The following is a 20,801-nucleotide window of genomic DNA, read 5'->3' as shown; positions in this document are numbered from 1 at the left end:
CAAAAGCACCACATAAACTTGATCATACAATTAACAGCAAGAACATGTATATACTAAAAAATCAACAAGACGACAGCAAGAACATTTATAAAAAAATTAACAGCAAGAACATGTATAAAAAAAATAAAAAATCTAAGCAGGATTTTATCATCATCAAGGATTAAATGCAGAACTGGACGAGAAACTGGAACTTCTAAAAGTTAGTAACTGTCAAAACATCTTATGTTCTCTCTTTTTTAAGAAAAAAGCCATCTAGAGGGAAAGCAATTCTGACCAATCTGAAAAATTGATTGGAATCATTCACAAACCCATCCTCTTCATAACCTACGCAATTCAATTCGAACCAAACAACAACAATTAATATTTTTGTTCTGTCTCATCCGTAGCTCTCACCTATTCCAAACAATTCCGGCGATTCCATTACTTGCAGGCTATGGATCAGAATTAATGGTCCAAACTCTTGTATTAAAATTATGTCTAATTTCACTACCCTTTTAATTCCCTTGTGATTAATTTCTTTTCCTTTTTCTTAATTATTATTATTATTATTTTTATCTAATTTAACCCAGTCGATTTTATGATGAGATACTCGAGTCTCCAAATAAACAAACCATCAAAGCTAATCCCAAGATGAAACTCCAACTCTTAAAATTTTTTCTTCTAAAAGGTTACGTCTCACTGTTAATTTTTGGTTTGTTTTTAGGATGGATTAATTATATTCCCATGAGCAACAAAAATATTGGCGTCAACGCCAAATGAAAATCCTATGTTTTCATCTTGATTAGGCATGCCTTTGTTTCTTCCAACAAATTTTCCCATCACTCAGACCCCACACAGCAGCAAAAGCCAAAAAAATGAAGCGCATGGTCCTATGGTAGAAGAAGAGTCGGTTACCTGGTAGGTGGCGAGTCGGCGAGTGGCGAAGGAGAAGAGTCAAGAGTGAGCGGATGTGGGCTGAACGAGTGAACGTGAAGAGTGTTAGAGTGAAGCAGTGAGCGACGACACTTAGGGTAAAAGACTAAAAGTGTTAGGGAAACAATGTTAAACTACTAAAAAGATGGAAAGCCTCCCTTCCTAAGTAGTGTAATATTAGGGTAAAAGGGTAGGGGTAATTTTTATTTTTTTTAATAAATTAAGCTAGCCGGAGCTGGGTACTCGGGTATAACCGGGATTTTTTAAAATCAATACCAAGCTCTAGTTCCGGGTACCAACCGGGTTTTCCTGTTTCCCAGAGCCGGTTAATGCCCGAATCCGATTTCCCCGTAGGTTATACCCGGTCCGGATTTACACCCCTAGTCACGGTGGTGCAAAAATAGAGACTGTATTTGTTGGGTCCTTTCATTGTCCGGACCGATCAAAAGGCCCTCAAATTCCTCTTGGATCAGCAGGTTGGCATTGTTGCCCAACAACGTTGGTTATCCAAGCTGCTCGGCTATGATTTCGTAATAGAATTTAAAAAGGGTAGTGAAAATTCTATAGCGGATGCATTGTCTAGGCAATCCGAAGACACCTCCAGTCAGGGAGAACTATCCATTGCCCTTATTTCCTTTCCTACTCTGACATGGGTTTCGAACTTAAAGCACCTCATGGATTCACTCACTACAGAGTTGTTGTAATCCTTGCAAGGTGGGGGCACCATCCCCAAAGGGTACTTTCTCCAGCAGGGCCAACTGTGGGTTGTGAAAGACTCCCCGTTCCCGCATCAATTGTTGGCTTTTATTCACTCCAATCCCATTTTTGGCCACTCAAGGTATCACAAAACGATTTAGCGTGCCAAACCCAATTTTTATTGGAAGGGTATGCGCTAGGATATTGAGAAATTTGTGCGTGAGTGCAGTGTGTGCCAAGAACATAAGCATGAATCTATGCTTCCGGCGGGTTTGCTACAGCCACTCCCTATTTCTTCCTGCGTGTGGTCAAATATAGCCATGGATTTTATCGAAGGTCTGCCCGTGTCTAGTGGATTTTCAGTGATTTTGGTGGTTGTTGATCGCTTCTCAAAGTATAGGCATTTCCTGCCTTTGGGACATCCATATACAGTAGCTTCCGCGGCCTTAGTGTTTTTGAACAACATCTTTAAATTGAACAGAATACCCATTACCATAGTCTCGGATCGGGATCCGACATTCACAAGCAATTTTTGGCGTGAGCTCTTCCACTTGCAGGGCATTTCCCTAGCTTTCAATTCGACATATCATCCTCAATCGGATGGCCAAACCGAAGCCCTTAACAAGTGCTTGGAAACTTATCTCCGCTGCTACGCGAGTTCTAAGCCAAAGCAATGGAGTGTTTGGCTTCCCCTGGCAGAATGGTGGTACAACACTTTCCACCACTCGGCCACCGGGTTTACACCCATGTGAATCCGTCTACTGCTATGCTCCACCAACATTGTTATCATACATTCTTGGCACGTCCGCTAACCAAGCTGTGGATTCTCTGTTACGGGACCGTACTTCCCTCATTTTCTTACTTAAGGAGCACTTAACTTTGGCTTAAAACTGTATAAAGGTTCAAGTTGACAAGCATCATTCCGAATGCCACTTTGAAATTGGAGATTGGGTTTACTTGCGATTGCAACCCTACCGCCAGAAATCCCTCGCGTTGCGTCGGAATTTGAAGCTCTCACCAAGGTTCTTTGGCCCTTTTCAAATCATCAGCTGTATTGGCCAAGTGGCTTAGAAGCTTGATCTCCCTACCAAGGCGCGAATTCACCCTATTTTTCATGGCCAGAACCTGAATTGATTGTCGACCGTTGCATGGTTAAACGCCGGGGTCGTGCTGCCACCGAGGTCCTCATTTGTTGGAGAGGTGCTTCCCCAGAAGACGATTCATGGGAACTCCTATGGAAGCTCCAGACCCAATATCCGCACCTTGTGGGCAAGGTGCTCTAATGGAAGAGACCTTGTTATGGTTCTTTCATGGCTAACCTAGAGGGATGTAGTTGTTGGTGACATGGCTAGTGAGGGATCAACCTAGAAGCGAGGATTTCAGCATCTATTCTAGAAGACTCTAGATTTATCCTTAGATATGTTCATTTACTTTTATGCCCTTATTTTGCATCTAATATTGTTAAGCATGCGCAGCGTGGGAAAGGTTGGTAGTTTGTTAGAGTGATTCCCGTAAAATATGCTAGCTAATATTTCTATAAAAGGAAGGCTGTATTGGTAGAAGGTAGACTTGAGAATTTCATCTTGTAATCATTTGGAGAGTAGTGAGCCTCTCAAAGAGCTCTAGTAATATTCAAAATTTCTTCATTTGTTGATTTCCATACCCATTCCCAAAAATTCCCTAACAGTTTTGGAGATATGTCAACTAAGTGACTTGGGCTTTGTTGGCTCAAGATTTACTTGGTGCAATAATAGGGAGGGTGAGTATTTTATGAAAGAAAAGGCTTGACCACATGGTTGCTAATCCCGAATGGTGTGAATTTTTTGGGGAAACTGACACTTTTGTTTTGGCAGCTAGAAGCTCTGATCATTGCCTGTTATCTCTTAATTATGGGGGCAGATTGGAGGACAATAGGTGGAGTACTCAGAACTTCAAGTTTGAGGCTAGTTGGATGGTCAATGATGATTGTTCAGCTATGGTTGCTATAGCCTGGATAAATAACAAACAGGGAGTGGATAATTTAGAAATCGTCCTCAGCAAGCTTGAGTTATGCAAGAAAGGGTTAGTGCAATGGAGTAGAAGAAGAAGAGCCAGAGCGACGTCGGTATGGGTCAAAAAACAGACAAAGTGGATTGAGAAGCTGCAAGAAAGTATTGCGCCTGAAATAATGAGTGAGATAAAGGGACACCAATCTGCTATTGATGACATATTAGAGAGAGAAGAGTTGAGGTGGAAGCAACAGGCGAAAGTACATTTGCTTCAATTGGGAGACCGCAATACAAAGTTCTTCCATATGTATGCCAACTAAAGGAAGAAATCGAATCATATCAATGAGGTGGTAGATGCTAATGGGGTCAATTGCACAAACCCAACAGATATTAGCAGAGCTTTTATGGAGTATTATCAGTCTCTTTTTTCTTCTTCTAGATCGTCAGGTATGGATGTTTGTCTTGAAGGGTTGGAGGAGAGGGTTACGGGGATATAAACGATCAACTTTCTATGGAGTTTACTATGGAGGAAGTATGCATGGCTATCTCGCAGATATCACCCCTTAAGTCTCCAGGCTTGGATGGTTTTGCCCCTTACTTCTATCAGAAATATTGGCCTTTGATCAGGACGGAGGTAGGCGAAGTTGTCATTTTCTGCTTAAATTCGGGTAACTCATTGGAGGCAAAAAATGATACAAATATTATGCTTATTCCTAAATGTAAGACTCCGAATAAAGTTACAGATTATAGACCTATTAGTTTATGTAATGTGATTTACAAGATAGTGTCTAAAGTCTTGGCAAATAGGCTAAAGAATGTCCTACCGCTTATTATCTCTCCTAATCAAAGTGCCTTTTTGGCAGGTAGGCTTATATCTGATAACATTATAGCTGCTTACAAGACCCTACACACTATGAACAACATGAAAGGGAAACACAACTTTATGGCTTTGAAACTGGATATGAGCAAAACGTATGATCTTGTTGAGTGGGCTTTTGTTGTAGAGGTGATGAGGAGACTGGGGTTTGGGAGACAATGGCTTCAGTTAATCATGAAGTGTATCAGTTCGGTTTCATATTCTATATTGATCAATGGGGAACCACATGGCAGAATCACTCCAACTCGTGGTATCTGTCAAGGTGACCTTCTTTCCCCTTATTTATTCATTTTCTATGCTAAGGCTCTTAGTTCTATGCTATAGTGGGCAGAAAGGTTGGGTAGCATTACAGGAGTTCCTATTGCTAGAGGGCGTGTCTGGCTCAACCATTTATTTTCGCAGATGACAATCTTGTCTTCTATAAGGTGAGTTTGGTGGAATGAGCTCATCTTCAGAATATGTTAGATAGTTAAGAGAAAGCTTCAGGGCAATGGTTGAATAAAGAGAAAACCTCCATTTTCTTTAGCCCAAACTTGAAGGTAGAGATCACGAGTCAAATTCTCTCTATTTCTGAGCTTAAGGAAACTCAATGCTTTGAAAAATATCTAGGTCTACCGGCAATGGTGGGAAGCTTCGTGGAGGCAAACTTTTATGGCCCTTAAAGATCGTATCTGGGCTTGGATCAACAATTGAAAGAGTAGATTTCTCTCGCAATCTGGTAAGGAAGTTCTATTGAAGTCTGTGGCCCAAGCTATTCCAACTTATACGATGGGCATATTTTTACTCCCAAAGACTTTACTTAGAGAGATCAATGCAATGATGCAACAATATTGGTGGGCATCATGAGAAAGAAACGAAGGTACACTAGGTGAAATGGGATAGAATGGGTAAGTCAAAACAACAAGGAGGTATGGGCTTTTGTGATTTGGAGAGCTTCACCAAAGTGCTACTCGCCAAACAGTGTCGGGGAATTCTAAGGAATCCTGAGTCGTTGGAGGCCATAATTTTAAAAGCTAAGTACTTTCCACCTGGTTCTATTCTTGATGCTTTACTAGGTCGGCGCCCGTCATATGTATGGAGAAGTATTTGGTCGGCCCACGATCTTCTTTCGGAGGGATTAAAATGGCGAGTAGGAAATGATCGACATATTAGAATATGGAAGAGTCTCTTGAAAATGCAAGTGCCCCATTTTGTATAGGTGTTTATGTGGCGGGCATGTATAAATGCACTTCCAACTAAAGCCAATCTCTTTAGAAGGAAAATTGCAGAAGACCCTCTTTGTGGGCTTGTGGCTGAGACTACAGGGCATATATTATGGGCGTGTGGGATTGCTCAGGATGTCTGGAGTTTGTGTGGAATGAAGATCCAGAAAAGAAGAATAGAGCATGAGGATTTTGTGGCCATTATCGAGACCCTCCAATGAGATATGGAGCCTAATGACATGGAGCTTATAGCAGTGGTAGTGCGAACCTTGTGGTTTCGCCGGAATGGGGTGGTCCATGGGGGAACTTTTAGCCATCCTTCCCTTCTAGTTAGTAATGCGGTAGAATCACTTGAGGCCTATCGTAGTACTAACGCTCACCAAATGATTTACCCATAAGCTATCCCTATCACGAATTTGAGGTGGCAAGGCCCATTGAAGGCTTTGTAAAGGTCAATTTGGATGCGGCTGTGGACAAAAACAACCGGAAGATGGGTATTAGAGTGATCATTCGAGATTATGAGGGTGAAGTCCTAGCTACTTTGTCAGCTCTGAAAGATTATAGGTGCGTTTGGGTGTATGATTTTTTAAATCAGAATTGAATTGTATTTGGTTCAGAGTTTTCGAGGCAAATAAAATGTATTTGGGTCATGAGTAGAATTTAAATTATATTTGAAATTGTGTTTGAGTGAGAGTTGTATGAGATTATTTTTTCACGGAAAACCAGGGCATTTAATGATTGGAGGTATGAAAAGTTGTTTAGAATAATTGGAGTTATGAAAAGTAGTATGAACTAATAATTAGAGTAATTATTGGTTAATTATTACAAAAATGACTAATAAAATTAATATTTAATTTTATATTTAATATAAATTAATTTGCTTTTTTTAAATATAAGATAAATACATAAATTTTTCTTTTTTATTTTTGCGTTTAATATTTATTAATTTGTTTCATTAAATCTAAAATCAATACGATTTTTCATTTTTTTTTTTGCGTTTAATATTTATTAATTTTTTTCATTAATAGCTCTGATTGTTGTCTTTCCTTTCTTGAAGACATTTGTAGGAAATCTGAGCGATAGGTCAGACAATTCACATGGGTTCACTGGCGCCTTGGAGTTTGAAACTCAAACCGAATGTAGCTCTCTTTTTTAGTGAGGAACATGTTTTTTCTCGAGGAATTCTCTATACAATTTTTTTCATGTAGAACATTATGCTTAAATTGTTGATTTTATAATGAAGGCGGATCTACTTTCAAAAAAAAAAAAAAAAATTGAATAAGACTTGAATAGGGAAATTGAGAGAAAAAAAGAAAAGAAAACTTATAAAGAGAAGAGTTTGTAATTGAATAAAATATTTAAAGACTTTTCATATTCTTAACATTTATTTATTTTTTCTCTATTTTATTTTGAACATTGGACTCCAATCATAAATGCTGTATTTTTGAACATTGCGTGTGTACTGAAAGCAATCCATGTAAGAGAGAGAGAGAGAGAGAGAGAGAGAGAGAGAGAGAGAGAGAAAGAGAAATTAATATACTATTTGATTTCCTTAATTTAATATTAATATATTATTTGGTTTCTTTATTTAATGCTATCAATTTTTTAAGACTTTTTTTTTTAACAAATCAGGATACCATCTTTATTGATAGAAACCAACCCAAAAAAAGGGTCTAGGGAGCAACTTGCTCCCTATGTACAAGAGAAGAAATTTGACTAGGCATATCATCTGACTAAACATGATTTTGCCCAAGGGAAATTGCCTGTTTAGCAAGAGCATGAGTTACACCATTTGTTTCCCTATGAGTATATACAACACAAGAGGATCTAAAACCAACAAATTTCTGCTGAATGATTTCTACAGAATGACTGAAATGGCTGGCATGAGGGGGTGCCGACTGTATCTTGCGAGTTACTTGTAGCGCATCCCCTTCAAATATGACATCAAAGAAACCCATCTCTTTACTAAAAAGCACAGCGTGGTTGGCAGCTATTGCTTCGGCCACTGTTGGGTCACCTGCTAATGGGCAATACATGCATTTTGCTCCCAAAAACATATTTCACAGTCCCGTGCTATAATACCAAATCCAACATAACCTTCCTTTTTGTTAACCGCCACATCCCAATTCACTTTTATTACATCGAAAGGTGGATGCTGCCATGTCTTCATGGGAATAGGAACTATCACCTCCATAGTATGCTGGTTGGGTTGATGGAACAATTTATATTCATGAAGGAACTCAACTGCGGAGGAAAACACAGTCTGTGGGGGAGTGAACACACCCTCAAAAACCAAATGTTTCTCCATAGCCAAATACAGCACGCCAAAACTGCCAAGAGTGCCATTTCATCAATATTAAACCTGCTTTTAAAACCTGCCATCATCGTTAGGAAAGTAGTCCCCCATACAAAAGGATTTTTAGAACACCTTAGGGCCACTTCCCCAAACGTCCATTGCTGCTGAGCAGGTCCATAATGCATGGATGATCGATTCTTCCTCCTATTTGCAGCATGGACATAGAGGATCTTCCACCACCCTCCTTTTGAATAAATTTGCCATAGTGGGCAAAATGTTGTTTCCAGCCTTCCACATAAAAACCTTCACTGGATTGGGAACATTAATTGATGCTCCAAATCACCTTCCAAATCTTGTAGCCCGTGTCTGAAATTGAACATTCACCTAAGGACCGTTTTTGGACCTCCTTTCCAAAATGATACGCACTACGAACCGAGAATAGTTCATTGGATGTTCCACTCCATGCTAGCCGATCCATAGGAAGAGAAAGACTTGGGAGGAATATTTGAAATAGCTTGAGAAAAGAGGGCTGAAAGCAACCCCATATTCCACCCCTTTGTATCCGTGTCAATGAGGCAAGAGACAGTTGAGTTCAAATCCAGCAACCTTGGAGTAGATATTTAAATTTTTAAGATAATCAAATGATATTCATTCATTTTTTAATTACTATTATATCATAATTTGAGGTCTTAATTAAAAAATATTGATAATAATTAACGCTTTAGATATTTTTTTTATATAATAAATTTTTATTAATTAGAGGCTCTAGACAACCGCATAATCCGCCCAAGGGTAGAGCCGACACTAGTAAGAAAGTAGTAGAAATTTAAAAGACGAGTCTATGGATAGGATGAGAATACATGAATTAATGCGCAGTGGGATGGAGGTTGGCGGGGGGTTGTTTGTGATTTGTGGTCGTCATTCAAATGCTAAAATCCCAATCATATCACACTCTCTTCCAAATTTGCCCACATTCAATTCACTACCGACATCATTATTATTATTATTTTTTGAATTTACTACCGACATTATTTACTCCATTGAATATTGCTAAATCATGCCTACCAAACCAAAATAATATGTCGACAATTGTTCATCCAAAAAAAAATAATATGTCGACAATTCCGCCATTTTTTTTTTTTAAAAAAAATTCATTAGATAATTTTAAATAAACGAATAAAAGAATTAGGGGATAAAAATTTGATTTTTAAAACAAATTTGAGAAACATTTTTTTTGAAATTTGGGGAATTGAAGCCCTGATCCGTTTGGGTGTTGGATTTTTGAAATCAGAATTGAATTTTTATTTGGTTTGTGAATTTTAAGGTAAAAAAATGTGTTTGGGGGATGAATAGAATTTAATTTTTTTTTTTGAAATTGTGTTTAGGTGTTAAATTTTTGAGATTGAAAAGTAGTGTTTTTTAATAGTAGGAAATGATTGGAGGTATGAAAAGTGGTATATAATGATTGGTGTTATGAAAAGTAGTGTGGAATAATGATTGAAATAATAATTATTTATTATAAAAAATATTTAAAACTATCATTTAATTTAAATAAGTATTATTTAATTATTATTTGTATTTAGTGGGTGTACTTTGTTGACGTCAGTGAAATCGACGCATAAAGTAGGAGTTTTTTTTTTTAAAAAAAACACTTGCTTTTCTGGTTCTTTTTTCGGGTTGAATCCAAGTTGGATTCAAATACCCGGAAACTAAAAAAACCCGAATAGAATCATGAAATGTATATTCTAGTAGTTTGGCTCCTGAAAATGGTGATTTAGACAAATGTATATTCTTGATATTAGGTTGGTACTAGAATATTTATCATTTAGAGTTGATTGTACCATATTTGTATTTATTTATTTATTTTTTTATAAATATAATGATGGACATAAGTGTCTAACGCGTAATTATCTTAAAATTTCATGTGTCTTTTCGCTTTTACTCATATTTTATTATGAGATGTGTTATTTGTACTGTTATACACATACTTACATTTAGTGTGAGACCATGCATATAAGATGAATCTCACACCAAATGTAAATATATACAAAATATATATATAAAAAAAAGTGTACAAATATCGTTTACCTTTTATTATTCTCCTGCATTTTCTACGAGACCAAAGCAAACAAGGTAGCACGTCAATGTCCCTTGGATAGTTGGATCCCTATCTCACCAAAATTCAACCATTGCCAAAAAAAAAAAATAATAATAATAAAAAAAAAAAAATCACACTCTAATCCTATGTTCGTCAAAATTAAGCAAGAATCGTGCAGAGTTTTTACAATAAGTTCATGAAAAGGTTCTTAAAATTTAAACAATAATTTGAATTAAATAATATTTATCATCTATCAAAAGATTTTTTATTTTTAATATTTATTTATTTTTCTATATTAACATAAAAAGGTCATGAAAATGATAGAAATAATTCAGGAGGTTTTCACACCGCTTTCACAACTAAACGGGTTTCAAACGTTCCCATGATTAGTTCCAACTCTGAATTAACTCACCGTCTCTCTCTCTCTGTTTCCCAACTCGTTTTTCACCTTCTCCGACACTTTCCTTTTCTAGCCCATTATATACGAATACCACCTCACCTCCACCGCTTGATTCTCAACCGTATCTACGCATCCAATTTTTCCTCTCTCCCTCTCTCTCTCTCTCTCTCTCTCGTCGCTGTATTCAGATTCCGAGCAGATCTGATTCCGGAGCTCCAGAATACGCGCTTTCAGTGAAATGCTGGTCGATTTTCTGGTCCAATCGCTCTGAATTTTGCTTCAACTGAGGCTTCGTTTGGTTTTCCTTGCGAAAATGGTGATCGTTGGTCCGATCACTCCTGAACAGGTACGACGCCGTTTGAGCTTTCTGTGAGAGTGTGTTTTCAGATCTTGCTCTTGGTGTTTTGTGCTCCAGCGGTGGCTACTGAACAATGCTTCATGTTGTCGTTGATCATTGCGCTGAATTTTTGTGAAATTTGTTCCTAATTAGCAATGGTTTTGAAGCTATTTGTAGTAGGAGTAGTTGCCTTTTATGCTAATGCTGGCCGTTTGTTGATTTCAGGTGTCGTTTCTGCTTGGAATCGTACCTGTAATTGCAGCTTGGATTTATTCCGAGTTTTTGGAGTACACTAAAAATCCAGTCCCTCCCAAAGTGTGAGTTGGAGAATTTTATTGTTTGGTATATTGGTCCTGAAATCATATATTCTGCAAATTTTAATTCTGTTTCCGTGGTGCATTCGACGTTATGTATGTATGTGTGTATCTGGATTGGTAGTATTCTCAATAGTAAATCATGTCGGAGTTTATGTAAGTTCCATTTAGAATGAAAATTAAATGGTTAGAGAGAAGATAAAGACATTAGATGATTATTCTTTGTAGTCGATGATATTTTCTTTCGTTAAAGAGAGAAAATAAAATAAAATGAGTTAAGGGTGTTAGTGATAATCAAGTTGCTCTTTCTGCTAGTAGGCACTCAGATGTGAACTTGGCCGAAGTGGGGAACGACACGGTTAAGGAAGATGACAGAGCTGTTTTATTAGAGGGGGGAGGTCTGCAGTCAGCCTCTCCCAAATCTCGAAGTTCGTCTGCTACATCTCCTATTTTCAGGTTTCTAATAATAGTCTTGGCCTCTTTAAGTTGTCAAATTATTATCAATTTATGCTTGCTTAAGCATATTAGCTTACATGCCTCGTTCTATGATATCTTTTTAGGTTCCTCTTGATGGATGAGTCTTTCTTGATTGAAAATCGATTGACACTCAGAGCTATGTAAGTGAATTACTTCCTTGAGTGAAATTCATAAATCATTTGTCCAAGTGGATTGAATCTTGACTTTCTTTTTTGGTTTCTCTCATTCCCTCTTACAGATCTGAATTTGGTCTTCTTATGACATATTTTTACTTATGTGACCGTACGGGTTTCTTTGGCTCAGCAACAAAGGTGCTGTTTAAAGCTTTATTACTTTTATATATCTCATTCATTGTGTAGGGGTTTCATTAGCATTGAGGGAAGCATGTGGTTTAAGAAACATTTAATCATAGTAAGTGCCATTGCGATCACATTTCAATGTGTGTCTACATGATCTGGGAGCCAGTATGATCACTTATGCTACAATCATATAATAAAGATTTTTTTTTTTGGTCTGCATTACATTTTAAAGTCAAGCATCTGTGCAATTATTGGTAATAAACCATTTAGGTTTTCTTGGTGTTGCTATAAATATAATAAACTCTAACATAGTAGATTTGCAACCAAAAGAGAAAAATTACATCTTTTACTTTTGTAAATTTTATTCAATTGTGGATTGGGTGTTTGATATATGCACTGCATCTAAATTTAGTGTTTATCTTTGGTTATAACTTTTTTTGGCTGCTAATGGAGTTTTTCTTCTTGACTATAATCTATTCGTGCAGAGATACAATCGGGATCTCTTCATATTTCTCTATTCCCTTCTCATCATAGTTTCAGCAATAACTTCTTTCAAGATACATAATGATAAGTCACCATTCTCAGGGAAAGCCATACTTTATTTAAATAGGCATCAAACTGAAGAGTGGAAAGGTTGGATGCAGGTTAGTTAGCTCTTCAAATGATGTACCTATATTTTTAAAGGTTCTCTCTCGAAATATGTTAATTTATAAGGGGTAAAAGCTTTGACCATGAACTACTTGAAGGAATATCATTGGATTGTGGACTTGGGCATGCTTATCCTACATAAAAACATTTAGCAACTGGTGCAAAATGCAGTGAAGCACACTTCCACCATCACAATCTGTCTTGGTGTTCCATAACGTAAAAAATCTATATGCACTAGAGTGCATAAAATTCTTTATATAAGCTGGTTAGGCTTCATGTGATTTATGTTATTATTGCCAAACCATTATTGGTGGTCTTACTTTTCTCTTCTATCTTGCAGGTACTTTTCCTGATGTACCATTACTTTGCTGCGACAGAAATCTATAATGCTATCCGAGTTTTCATTGCTGCATATGTGTGGATGACTGGATTTGGGAACTTTTCATATTATTATGTCCGCAAAGATTTCAGCCTCGCAAGATTTGCACAGGTTTGCAGCCCCTAAAAGCCAAAGGTTGCTTCTCTGTGCTCTCTCACAAAATAATTTGCTTTCAATTTTAATATCTTTATCTTCTTTGTTTTTTTTTTTTTTTTTGGAGCAGATGATGTGGAGGCTTAATTTCTTGGTATTATTTGCCTGCATTGTGCTTAACAACAGTTACACGCTATACTACATCTGCCCCATGCACACCCTTTTCACTCTCATGGTTTATGGGGCGCTTGGCATTATGCACAAGTATAATGAGATTGGCTCAGTCATTGCTGGAAAAATCATTGCTTGCTTCTTGGTAGTTATCCTAGTATGGGAAGTACCTGGAGTGTTTGAAGTGGTTTGGAGCCCACTTACATTCCTTCTTGGTTAGTAACTTGTCAGAGCTTCATATTCCCTGCTAGAACATTGCTGGTCATACTGACCCAAAGTCTTAAATTATTGCAGGTTATACTGACCCAAATCCTTCAAAATCACACCTGCCCCTTTTGCATGAGTGGCATTTCCGTTCAGGCCTTGATCGCTATATATGGATAATTGGGATGATATATGCTTATTATCATCCAACTGTAAGTTCTAATGCAATCTTCTACAACTTTCTTATTTCTCTCCCCACCCCCTAAAAAGGAATTATGTTACATTTTTGGCATGACTTATTATAGGTTGAAAGGTGGATGGAGAAGCTGGAAGAAACAGAAGCAAAGCGCAGAATATCAATAAAAATGACTGTTGCACTGATAGCTTCAACGGTATTATAAAAGTTATAGTTAACAAGATCCTGTTTTCTAAGTGTTCACCTCATGCAAGCAGTTCCTCTGGATTTCTAGGTGGGATATCTGTGGTTCGAGTATATATACAAGCTAGACAAGATTACTTACAACAAATACCATCCATATACCTCTTGGATTCCGATAACGTACGCATATCTTAATTCAAATATGTTGCCATTTTGTAGTATTCAAGGCATTTCGCAAGTTACTGATGTATAATTTCATTCTTGTTCATCAGGGTCTACATATGTTTGCGGAATGTCACTCAGCATTTTCGTAGCTACAGTTTGACGCTTTTTGCGTAAGTGGCATTTATTTTAATCCATTTCTTGTGATTTACTCCAATATATCATTTTCTGCAACCTCCATTTTGGTAAAATTTTAAAGAGATCTTGGAAGCTTTTCCTCTCATTATCAATTCATTTATCTTTGACTAATATTTTTTATATTTTGTGTTTGGTTTCCCAGATGGCTTGGAAAGATAACTCTAGAAACCTACATCTCACAGATCCATATCTGGTTAAGGTATAATGAAGCTCATAAGTGTGAATGCCTGCTAGTATTTTTAGATTTCATCAATATTTGAGGATAGCTGCAGCTGTTTTTTTTTTTCCTGGAAGATAAGATTTCCATTGAGAATCAAAAGATTATAGGGAGATTTAGCATAATACAAATGGAAATTCAAAAGAAACAAAAAAAAGGGGTCTCCTACAATTACCGCAACATAACCCATACAGTGTTGGGGATTTGGAAATGGCCAAAGGTCGGTCCAATTAAATTTTGGCCCTTTGGTTATTAAAAGGGCCACCAAGAATGGTGGCTTTACTGTAGAAGCTGGTTGCACGGAAGCAATGGCGGGGCTGCATAGGGGCAAGATCTGCAGCGGTAGGCAAGGATAGCTTGAGCATCGTAGCGCAGAGGTTAGCATTGGTACCAGTGGGGTAGGGGGCGTGGGGTAGGGGGCACTGGAGGAGACTTCCAGTTTTTCTGTGGTGATCAGAGACAGAGCTCCAGCCCCCCTCCTCCAAAAAGAAAAATTTGTTAAAAAAATATGGCTCAAGTCTTGTTTTTTCTTTTCTTTTCTTATTTTGGCCCATGGGGGGGAAAATAAAAATTGATATAGTTGGGCAAATGGCATCTGTAATTGCTTGGACTGGCTTCTTACCTTTGCTTTGTCTTTGTGAGGATCCTAGCTAAACTAGAAGTTCATGTTTCCCACTTTAATTCCTGAACTTCGAAAGAAAGCATCAATCATCTTGGTGAAGCTTTATTTTGAGTTCTGACACGTGATATGAAACTGTAGTTTTCTCTTTGTGTAGGGAAGGTTTACATGTTATACTTATGTTAACAAGGCATTCACACAGATATTCATCTTTTCACCTATATATGGAATACTATCTTATAATGATTCCCTATGAACTTGCAGGTCTGGTGTTCCAGATGGCCAGCCAAAACTGTTGCTTTCTCTGATCCCAGACTACCCATTGTTGAATTTTATGCTCACTACTTCCATATACGTTGCAGTAAGTAAAAGATGTTCACTAGGAAATTTCGAAAACATCTTGTATAAACTGAGCTCCAATTTTTGCTTTCTTGCAGATTTCATATAGACTCTTTGAACTCACAAATACATTGAAAATAGCATTTGTGCCCGGTAAAGACAGCAAGCGCCTTATCTACAACACGGTCGCAGCAGTAGCAGTCTCAAGCATTTTATACTCCTTGTCTTTTGCATTCCTAAAAGTCCCACGAATCTTGGTAAGAGTCGCTCTTCTTTTGATCAAATAGTTTGACATCCTTTTCAACTGTCATGGCTGCTGATACTCTTATAATCCACAGGCTTGAGAATTCAAGTGTGTAAATATAGTAATACAACAAGGCCACCGGCTTCTTTGAATCGACTGCCGGAGTTTTCGGCTCCATAGAACTGAGAAATTAATTCTTCTGCTGCTGCTGCTGCTTGTCACGTGGTTATTGAGGTAAAAAAACATATTTCACGTTGTACAGGAAAAGTTGGGTAATGGATATAAAACCCAACAAAAGGGTTTATTTTGTAATATTGACTTTGTCGTGTACTACTTTGCTATTGTTGAAGTAGGATTATAAATGTGGGTATACCAGTTTGTCAAATCAAATGTGTTACAGATCTCTGTCCAGTTGTTTCTGAAATTAACCTTATTATTATTATTATTATTATTATTTGCTATTCTTTTCTTAGACGTTTTTGAAAAAATATTTTTGAAATTAAATTATAATGTAGTCAGTGTAAGAATTAGAAGAGGAATAGTTTAAGTTGGAACCTAAAGGAACTCTTTTAAGTTCAAATATACTTCCATGACATAATAAGCATCACCACTAAATAAAAAAAAATGTTAATTAATGCACTCAAAAATAAAAATAATAATATTGCCTCTCAAATAACCAAAATTTAACATTTTAAATGGGTTTTAGGATGGCTAAAATTGTTAAATAGGCCAAAACTTTTCAGTAGTTTGATACTTGGGTGCATATAAGTTCAAATATTGTTCAATAGCTGTGCAAAAAGTTCACTAGCAATGGTTAATAAAACGTAAGTTGAAAAAGAACCAAAATTTTAATATATAAAATGATTTTAGGTTAATTAAATCTGTTACAAGTAGCATTTTATGACTTTTTTGGTTGGTTTAATTCGATCCATCCAATCGTCACCAAAACATAGAAATCAATTGTTGTTTGAATTTAATAATTTTCTCTATAATGTTTTTTTTTTTTTTTTTTTTTTTAATTATTATTTATTTCTTTTGAGATGTTTTCGCAAAAAATAAAATAAAATAAAATTGTAATAAAAACTAGATTATGTATTAAAACGGAAGAGGAGTTTCTAGTAGATCATTTGCTATTTTATATTGAGAAAGAAATTTTTAAGAATTTCATTACAGAAATGATAATGAATGAATTTTATTTCATGAAAGGCTGTCATTGAAGCACAATTCGAAAGAGATACAAATTAAAGTGTTTTTTTTTTTTTTTTGGTACCTATCTATAGCAAACTAGAACACTTTTGTATTCGGAAGAAAAGTTATTTTTAAAGATGATTTTATAGACATGTAACTTTTGTATACAGTTATGACTTATGACTTAGTATGAAGTTAAGTTTAAGACTTGTCTGCTTTTATTAGGTTCGGGCCTCACCAAAAAATTTCTGGCTTTGCCCCTAACCGACTATATAATTTCCAATAAATAATAGACATCACGCATGCTTTGTAGCTCTACAACATTTGTGGATTGAAAAGTGCATTACTCTTTCACCTGAAATATTTTAGGTTTCAGAAATGCTGTAGTTGGTATGCATATATGTATTGCAAGTCAAGTATTTAGGAAGGCTCTTTCAAGTTTCAAGGGTCATGTCCATGTTCTTCATTGATTTGGTGCTTTATTCGCTTTATGCAGTCTAATCTTTAGATTTGTCCAAGGTAAAGAGGACCGAGAAATTTTTGATTCCTTTAGAGTTAAAAGCACACCCATTTCTCGACTGGTGTTACGAGTATTGGCACTATTTTTATCAGTTTGGATTTGTTGTTGGGCTACTACCCCTCTAGATTATTTTTGTAACCCTACTCTTATGGAATGAATGTTTTATTTTTTTATTTTTTATTTTTTAAAAAAAGGTATTTAGGTAGAAGAAAGAAAGAAAGAAAGAAAAAAAATAGAAGACTCAGATTTTTTATTTTTATTTTATTTTTTATTTTTTTTCATCAAGGATTTGAAACCTAAAATTGTGAATTAGCCAGCTACCCAAATATGGAAAAATGTTGGTTTCACAACTTGATGGCTATATCAATTTAAGAATTGTGTATAAAAAGTCTACTCTGATTACACTGCACCTAACTTAATTACCATTACAAAAAGTTTTCGATCACTTAAACTTTTATCGCTTTTGTAATTAATCTCTAAGGCTTAAAAACTCTCAATTTTGTTTATGAAGCATTCAATTTTTTACAATCTCACCCGTCCCATCAGGTTTCGGGGTTAAATCAAACGGTTAAATGATAAAATAACCCTTGTATCTATGTAAACTTTATAAAATTACCTTGAAATTACAATTTAAAAAAAAAAAAAAAAAAAAAACAAACGTATTTTGACAAATTCTCACTCATTCGTTAGAATTTAACAGAAATTCTAAAGGATGGGTGAGATTATAAATATTTTAAAGTTCAATACACTTAATCGAAAGTTTTTGAACTTTAAAATTGAGGTTAGAAAAATGATAAAGTTAGAAAAGAATAAATTAAAGTTTCCTTAATTATTAATTTCAAACCTTCAAATGCTACCGCAGCTAGCACAAGTGTTAAGATGAAATTCATAATGCTTCTTGCCAACCGAAAAAAAGAAGATTCACAAAGAGAGCATTCTTAGTAGCCTCATCAAAATAGGTTTTTAGTTATTTTGATGAGCCAATTTGATGAAAACACTAAAAAACCACTCACAGCAGCCTCACCATTTTAACCAAAAAGTTTTGATGAGTGAAATTACACACCAATTCTGATGAGTAATATTCAATCACCAACTCACTTACTAAATTTTGTTTTACCTTTCTCTCTCATATGATCAGCACACTTTTTTCTTTTTTTCTCTTATTTTCTTCTCCCATCTCCCATCTCTCTCACACGATAATGTCCTTATTTCATGAATATGAAGGATTTTTGTAAAAAGATTAAAAAGATTAAATAGAGAAAGAATAAAGAAATATGAAAAAAATATTATTTAAATGGAATAGTGATAATAAATAGTTAAAATGGTGAGGCTGTTGAGAGAATTTTTAAAAAGTGGCTCACCAGAATAGAGAAAAGTGATTTTTAACTACGTTGGTGAGTAAAATTTGATGAGGCTACTAGGAATGTCAAACCTACGTACGACCTAAAGCCGATCACAACTTTTTATTTTTTTAATTATTTTTTCTTCAAGATCAGTCGGGAATGCTTCCAATTACTAGACTGGAAGCGGCCTATTGAACTACATAAAATGCACTACAAATAAAGCAAATAAAAGAAAAATAAACTGAAATTGAGCCAAAAATAAAGTCTCCACCCAATAATAATACAACACAAGAGTAGGGAGACTAAATCTAAATACTACATAAAACAACAGATAAACTAAAGCAATAAAAGAAAAATAACAAAACACCCAATTAACTACAAGAACCGGAGCAGAAGTGGAATGAGCGGGCGGAGGAGGAAGACTGGCTGTGCCGGCGCGTGGCCAACAGAATTGGACAAGGAGGCCGACAACTGGAAGCTGGAGAGCCGGTGAGCACAATGAGCAAGCACGTGGTGTAGCTGAGTTGACAAAGGATGCTATATCTAATTTTGAAAAAATTATGTCTAAAACCTCAACCAGATCCGGTGGGGTGGCTACAAGCGGCTCGTAGCAAAGCGGTGGATAGGTTGATAAGCTGGCGGAGATGAAATTGGCGGCGGTGGATGAAGTAGAAACGTAAAAAAGACCAAAAAAACAAAAAAAACAAAAAAAGAAAAGAAAGAGGAGAGGGGAGGAGGGAAAGAGGAAAAACATCTTCCCTCCTCCCCCAACAAGCACCACTACCCGTTGTCAAAATTCTCACCAAGGAGACACAAAATCTCTACCTAGAGAGAAGGAACTAGAGAGAAGACCTTGACTACCATTCTCGGGTAGGCTAGTCGGGGTAGCGAACTAAGTATAGACCGACTATAGGTGAACCAAGATACCTTGATAAAAAAATAAAACATAAATAAAAAAAATTAGAGAGAAGCTACTGGTGTTTTAATTTTAACACAACTTAAGCATACTTTACTGTCCAAATTTTGTTTTGTCGTTGTATTTTTTTTAAAATTAAATAAGGTGAAAATATATCTACCATGTGGCAATATAGATGTATTAAATTTAGCATGAATCATAAAACGGATGCTCTCTATTTCATTAGAAATATAGGACAAACAGTTTAAGAATAGTGATGTCCTAAATTCAAATGCTAACTCACTTAATGTTAATGTCTTTGTATGGTATCTATTATAATAGGTCTTGAAAATAAATTATGCGGTTCTAATTTTTCAGTCCCTTTCATTTACCCTCTATTATTTAATTTTTTTTGTTAACTTAAATGGCTCATATGTAAAACGTTTGTTATACCCCCAAAAAATTTATTAAAAATACAATTATGCTCTTTAATAAAAAAAAAAATCAAAATAAAAAACTAAAAGTTTAAAAAGTTCAAAAATAGAAAAATAATTTAAAAAGGTAAAAAAAAAAAAATTTAAAAAGGGAAAACGACCCACAACCATGCCATTTTTTTTTTTTTTTTTAAATTTTTTTAAAGAAAAATGAAAAACTTTACTTAACTCCCTAAACTTTCATCACTTTTATTATTACCCATCAAAATTAAAAAAAAAAAAAAAAAAAAAACTCTCAATTTAGTATATCGAACTTTAAAAAAGTGTCAATCTCACAATTTTATTAGAATTTTTTGTTAAATCCTAACGAATGCTAGCTGTTGAAATTCTTAAAATACCCATTATTTAAAAAAATTAATTGTAATTTAATGGTAATTTTAAAGATTTTACAGGGGTATAAGGTTCATTTTAGTGTAAATGGTCATTTTACTTTTTGATCGTCCGATTTAACCCCATACCTTAACGGAATTGGTGAGATTGTAAAAAATTAAAAATTTGATATACTAAATTAAGATTTTTTAAACTTTAAGAAAGAGATTGCAAAAATGATAAAAATTATATGGGTTACGTGAAGTTTTCTCTAATCTAAAAGAAGAGTCCAGGTTTCTGAAATAGGCTGTTGAAAATGATTTGGTTCTACATATACATATATATACTGCCCCAAATTCAAACCTAGAAGTCTAGAACAGATTGCATGGACATAAGGTTAAGGTCATAAATTGCCCCTGCAAAAGTAGTCTCTTCCTGATTTGCAGTTTGAAAATTTGGGTTAGTAGTAATAATGAGCCTAAAAATGAAAGGGCAGAGACACT

General features: G+C 35.6%; 1 protein-coding gene across 2 annotated transcripts; it reads left to right on the top strand.

The window, feature by feature from the left end:
- The first annotated feature begins 10,425 nt into the window (after nucleotides 1-10,425).
- LOC133879657 (protein REDUCED WALL ACETYLATION 2-like) lies at nucleotides 10,426-15,954 on the top strand. Of its 2 annotated transcripts, none has more exons than XM_062318311.1 (16): nucleotides 10,426-10,815; nucleotides 11,032-11,123; nucleotides 11,436-11,576; nucleotides 11,681-11,737; nucleotides 11,836-11,908; nucleotides 12,382-12,540; nucleotides 12,885-13,034; nucleotides 13,147-13,402; nucleotides 13,482-13,603; nucleotides 13,697-13,783; nucleotides 13,862-13,950; nucleotides 14,043-14,105; nucleotides 14,273-14,329; nucleotides 15,231-15,327; nucleotides 15,404-15,562; nucleotides 15,644-15,954. In XM_062318311.1, the coding sequence occupies exons 1-16, from the start codon at nucleotides 10,783-10,785 to the stop codon at nucleotides 15,647-15,649; spliced, it is 1,641 nt and encodes a 546-aa protein (XP_062174295.1). In that variant the 5' UTR covers nucleotides 10,426-10,782; the 3' UTR covers nucleotides 15,650-15,954. The 2 variants fall into 2 exon arrangements, with proteins under 2 accessions (XP_062174295.1, XP_062174304.1); XM_062318320.1 differs by having other exon boundaries at nucleotides 10,427-10,815; nucleotides 11,439-11,576.
- The last annotated feature ends 4,847 nt before the right edge of the window (nucleotides 15,955-20,801 follow it).

Source organism: Alnus glutinosa, chromosome 1 (assembly GCF_958979055.1).
Source record: "Alnus glutinosa chromosome 1, dhAlnGlut1.1, whole genome shotgun sequence".
Lineage (NCBI taxonomy): Eukaryota > Viridiplantae > Streptophyta > Magnoliopsida > Fagales > Betulaceae > Alnus > Alnus glutinosa.
This window is presented reverse-complemented; position numbering and strand designations above follow the sequence as displayed.